The sequence below is a fragment of the Girardinichthys multiradiatus genome, chromosome 8, assembly GCF_021462225.1.
Source record: "Girardinichthys multiradiatus isolate DD_20200921_A chromosome 8, DD_fGirMul_XY1, whole genome shotgun sequence".
NCBI classification, from domain to species: Eukaryota; Metazoa; Chordata; class Actinopteri; order Cyprinodontiformes; family Goodeidae; genus Girardinichthys; species Girardinichthys multiradiatus.
In genome coordinates, this window is record NC_061801.1 from 7,143,853 (window position 1) to 7,149,852 (window position 6,000).

The 6,000-nt window shown below is 41.0% G+C and overlaps 1 protein-coding gene across 7 annotated transcripts in view; it reads right to left on the bottom strand.

The window, feature by feature from the left end:
* Positions 1-6,000, bottom strand: part of LOC124872448 (calcium/calmodulin-dependent protein kinase type II subunit beta) — a 71,490-nt gene extending 65,490 nt beyond the window's left edge. For 2 of the 7 annotated variants that reach the window (XM_047372466.1, XM_047372461.1), the window contains exon 1: positions 5,565-5,990. In XM_047372466.1, coding sequence (XP_047228422.1) covers positions 5,565-5,626 — 62 coding nt within the window. In that variant the 5' untranslated portion in view covers positions 5,627-5,990. Of the gene's footprint in view, positions 1-5,564 lie in introns of all 7 variants that reach the window. The other 5 variants (XM_047372459.1, XM_047372463.1, XM_047372465.1 and 2 more) reach the window with 5 other exon arrangements.

Sequence of the window (6,000 nt, forward strand, 5' to 3'; positions counted from 1 at the left end):
GTCTTTGGGATGTGCTGGAGAAGGCTTTGTGCAGCGGTCAGACTCTACCATCATCAATGGAAGATATTGAAACAATGCCACAGTGAATGCTTGCCGTAATAAAGCTAATGGCGGTCCAACAAAATATTAGAGTATCTGACCTTTTTCTGTTGGTGGCGACTTTTTTTTTGGCCAGGCATTGTATAGATGTGTATATATATATATATATATTATATTTTAACAGGGCTGTGAACATTTGTTTTATATTTAAATACAGTAGAAACGGATGCAAAACAAAGTTCTGATTCAGTATTTCTTGTATTTAGAATCCCACTTTCAAGTGAGGATATTTTAAGTCTTTGCTAAAATTAGTATCTGTGCAACAGCAGCAAGCCCTGCAGTCACAATGTGTATGATATAACATTGGATTAGTCTTTGTCCTCATACTGAAAATAACTGAGGTGATGTTAGTGAAATCAGGAGCTCCGTTTTAGGGATGAGTAGCATTCCGAAGCTTCTCGGACCACGTTTGTTCATCAAATCCTGCAGAGAGGGACAGAAATAACCATCTCTGTCATCCGTCTGAGCTAATTTCATCTCACCTTAGTATTGTTACACAATAAAACACTCACACTCCCCTCAGAACCCCATCCTCTTACAAGCTCTTCAGCTCGCATACATTATGGGGAGACTGGGTAAGTAAGCATAACACTTGCTGACTTCCCACAGCGCCGTGGAAAAGGCAGCAGAGCCTCAACATGACAGGGCAGGTGCAAGTCAGCAGGGGGGCCCGATTTGGCTCCAAAAACCTGGATTAGTTCATCTCAGAGGGTAACAGATCACTAATCTGATAACCTTTCTTCTTAAAACTAAGAATGTACACACAACCACAAACCCTCTCTAAAGGCATAGCAAGTACCTTTTATTACAAAGCCTTTGAGTTTATAAAGGTGAGCAACAGCATGACTGAGGTTGTTGCTCAGTAATAACAGCCATGTTTGGCACATGTTAAAGGAGGCTTTTCAGAAACAAACATGACTGATGCATGGTGGTAGAAGTGATCTAGTTTGAGCTGCTTCAGTTCCTCCAGGACTGCTAACATTGACTCTGTGCTTTAGCTGTAAATCTGCACTCACATGCTCCTCAGATGCATGACATGAAAGCTTAAAAGGTGTCTGCATGAATAGTAAATGAGAGGCACATTGTAAAATGCTGCCTCATGATCAAATGTAAGAACAACAGCATCATTTTGAGATGACAGGCCTAAATTATGCATTTCAAGCATTTCTTGCCACTTGCTTTTTATTTGTGTGTTTTGCAGACAATGCAAAAGTCAGAAAAACAAAAATAAAATACTTCTAACATACATGAGACACTGAAAAAACATCTACTGTTAGAAAATCTGTTTTCCTAAGAGAAATGAGCACTGATTTGAAAAATCCATTTTGTTTTGAGAATCAATCTTTTGTAATGCATCGTTCTTACCACAAGGCAGCTGTAGAAATATCAAATTTGAATTGAAAATATTGTTTATGCACACTTCTGTTTCGTCAACATAAAGCTAAGTTTATACTTGACGCATGGAAGGGTGCCGTGCCAACAGTGACGCAATGGCGCCGTCCTCACCCTTGTCACGGCGCCTGGTCGTGCACCTACGATTTTTTTGTAACTTGGCAAGGACCGTGAACGTTGTTCTAGATTAGAAAGAATGAAGTTAAATGTGCAAACATTTATTTCACACACAAATAAATAGCTTCTTCATGAACAGAAGTAAAAGAGTAACAAAAAAGAAAAACAAGAAACAAAAATGGTAAGGGAAACATAAATGTGTTACAAAGTTAGACTGTATGCATTACAGGTGTGTGACATCAAGTGTTTCTTCTCTCTTTTACTACATTTTCACTAGTTTTGTAGAATACTGCCCCCTGTGTTTTTGAAGAATACTGCACCAAGGTCAGCATGGATAAATGCCTACAGCGCTTGTTCAGGCCTGCGTGCCATCAGCATAGTCCTGCGCGACATCCTGAAGCACAAATATAACTGAGCCTTAACCCTGCATTTTTATGACCTAATATGAACCAAGTGTTCTTTTATGATAAATAAGCGACTTGCATTGCCCTAAAGGGATAGTTTAGATTTTTTTTTTATTAAGGTTCTATAGTAGACACAAGCTGTTTATGTTACCACTTCGCCATTTTGTACCTTTGCAGTTCTGCTCGTATAGTGCCATCAAACTGGCGACTTTTTGCTCTAACATACAGAAATTAGCAGCTGCCAGGTGGACACTCCACAGCCACTTAGAGAACTGATGACTTCAAGAAAATTTGGTTACATGACTGCAATAATCAATATCTACCTGCAGGATGTTGCTTAGAGTTATTTTGGCTTGATAAAGGTTCATAATCTGTTAGATTTTATGAGTCAAGCGAGCTAAACAGTGATCAGAACTAAAACAAATGGAAATAGATGTAATACAAAGTTTTCAGTTAATAATGTACAGCAGAATTAGGTAATATTAGGTTTATTACCAGTTATAACAGTAAAAAATAAACTCAAACAATGGTCTAAGTATACAAGTATTAAATTGGCAATTTACAAGTATGAATGGACATAGAATTGGTGAAGGGGAAAATTGACCTGGAGTCATGGTGCATAAATTTCACACCCCAGTCAGTTTGTAGAAAAGTAAAGAAACTGTCTGAGATGATCATAGCAATTTTTAGCCAAACATTTTAAACTGAAAATGTCCGTATCTGTGAAATTCATTATATTAGCAAATGGTAATTACCTACACTTTCACAAGAGATCATTACTAAGTTTGTCACAGTCTTTTCAGCCTACAAACATCTGTGCTAATACGATAAAGTTATTTGGGCTGAATCTGGTTGTATCAATCCACGTGGCCGGCTGCGACTTGTCAGTCTGAGTCCATACTAAATCCAGAAAGAGTGTAATTGATTTTGGGATTTTGCTTCAGTCATTCTTGGTATATTTCTGTGCTTTTCCAGCTCTTGTTGTTGTCAGAACTGGAAATTACTGTTGCAGACTCACGATTAGATGCCTCTGAAGAGGTCAAAGAAAACAGGAGCTATAGCTGACAATATTCAGCCTAGCAGTGATTTAGCCATGCTTGAGATGTATTCCGTTTGAATTTTTGTCATTAATGCAAAAACTATCGCCTCCAGCTGGCAAAACACTGGTATTTCAGTGTTTATGATTGAAATTCTAGAGGATGTGTCAAACCAGTCAGTCAGTCATTTTCTACCGCTTATTCCATAGTGGGTCGCGGGGAGCTGGTGCCTATCTCCAGCAGTCTATGGGCGAGAGGCAGGGTACACCCTGAACAGGTCGCCAGTCCATCGCAGGGCAACACACAAACAACCATGCACACACTCATTCATACACCTAAGGGCAATTTATAGTGACCAATTAACCTAACAGGCATGTCTTTGGACTGTGGGAGGAAGCCAGAGTACCCGGTGAGAACCCACACATGCACGGGGAGAACATGCAAACTCCATGCAGAAAGACCCCCGGTCGGGAATTGAACCCAGGACCTTTTTGCTGCAAGGCAACAATGCTACCAACTGCGCCACCGTGCAGCCCTTAACAAACCATATTTCTTTTAAACAACTGAAATTTGTATGTTTGAAGAAAAATCCAGAGTAGTGTAGTTAGTGTAGACTTAGCTGGAATCTGGTAGGGACGAAAAGGCAGCACATTGGTACAAAATAATGGTACAAATCAGCAAAGTTTGTGAATTGGCCCAGAGCAGATCTTTTCTTAATAGAAAAAGTTTTGTTGTCTTTTAAATATGAAAAACAAATCTTTTGGTAGCATATTAAGAAATGCCCAGTGACTCTAGCTTTCCATTTCCAACATTTTTGCATGCACTAGCATGAAACAGTAAAATAATATTATTCCAGGATATGAATTAACTGATCAAGTTTGGGACAGCATAATCCTTGGTGAAACAGATCAGCTACAGTGGCTTTGCCATGGGTTTTTCTCTATGCACGCGGCACTTTGCAAACGAAATAGAATATAGCTTTTTTGAAGAGTGGCAAGAAGTAAGTCACTATTGAAAGAAAACCATAAGATGTCTGATTTGCAGTTTGCCACAAGTGATGTAGCAAGCACCGCAAATGCATGGAAGAAGGTGTTCTGGTCAGATGAGAGCAAGGTTTTTGCATTTTTATGCTACATTAAAAAAAAATGTTTATGAGGAAAACACAGAACATCACCCTGATCACTCAATCCCCAGTGTTACACATGGTGGAGGCAGGATCATGCTATGGGGATGTTTTTCTTCAGCAGGGCCAGGGATGCTGGTCACAGTTGATGGGAAGATGGACAGACAATGGACAGGAACCCTAAACATGGAGCCACAGCTAGGAAAGTAGAATAGGCAAACATGTCAGTCTCTAAATGTACAAAGCTTATAGAGATACACCCCAAAATGCTACAAACTAAACACTCAGGTGGCTGATTACAGAAACACCACACATTTCAGATTTTTTATGAAAAATTTTAAAAATTTCCTTCTGCTTCACAATTACGCTGTGTGTTGCTCTGTCATTTAAAATCCTAATACAGTGCATTTAAGTTTGTGATGTAATGTGACAAAATGAGAAAAAGTTCAAGGGGTACTAATACTATTGCAAGGTATTTTCGTCATGTCCTGGAGAGAGATCACGTCCTCCAGCTGGTCTAAGAAAGGTTATTTAGGCACATTTCTTGTATCTTTAATAAAACAGAAATTCATACAACAAGCAATAAGGATCTGGTATCAGCAGGAACAGCTGCAGCTTTTCCAGTAGCTCTTTTGTTTCAAACTTATCTCTTCCAATATGCTTACACACACAGAACTGAAGAGAACAGTCACTATATAATGGCTGAACTTCAATATAATCATTTAGGGTTAAAAAAGATCTCCTGCAGTACTCAAATTGCTTCTTTTTTTTGCCTGCCCAGCAGAGCCGACTGTGGAATAATGTTCCTGTGAGGCAGACATTGCAGAGAGAGCCTCTCTACCCACGCACAACCCGACAGAGACATTGAGTCCACTTTGCATCTGCCCACTGTGGCACCCATAGCCTCTTCAGACTCTCTCATTTTATCTGCAGCCACATGTTCCAAAAGATCTATATTTCCTCTCTTTTAAAACAAAATTCACTGCAGATCAAAAGCAGCAGCATTGCTCTCTGACCTCCTTGCTAAGCTGTGTGCCACTGTGATTCCAACACATGAGCTTTTCCTTCATATTAGGTTTGTTTGTCCCTAATTAGCCTCTGGGCTGTGGAGGCTGAGGAGGAGCAATAAGCAGGAGCAGGAGGAGAAGTAGGGGATGCTCAGGAGTGCTTCTGGGCTCATGGACAATCATCATCAGGCACATCTGATGACTGATACTAAATTGCTCCACCATTTAAAGAAGTCCAAAGGCTAATTTTAGAAGCTTTTTAAACAGGGAGGTGGGAGGAGATGGGGAGACCTCCAGACCTCCATCCCTCACGCTGCGTCCGCTGGTAGGACAGGGTCATGCAGGCGGCATGCAGGAGACAGGACACGAAGATCTGAACACTTACTTGCCGAGCTCCTCGTACAGCTGGTACTCATCAGTAAAACGCGTACAAGTGGTCGTTGCCATGATGCCTCGTTCCTCGGACGGATTGACTAGTTTGATCGTTGTGTTTGTGTGTGAGGGTGTGTGTGTGTGCGTGTGAGGGAGGGGAGTCCCGAAATGCTCGGTGCCCGCTCTGGCTGCGGACCTTTTTGGGGCGTCAGTCTCCGCCCACAACAGAGCTCCGGAAGGCTGAGTGGTTCAGCTGCGGCCCGGTGCGCTCTCTCCGCTCCGCAAGACGAGAAGCGCGGACTCTTTAAATACCACAAGAGATGCTCACAACATGACGTGATCCTCCAGAAAGGGAGGAAAAGCTGAAAGGCGTGGAAAAGGGCTTAGAACTAGTTTGGTTTATAAATTGTTTCTTCATGTGATCACCCAGCATCCTGATAAATGAAATG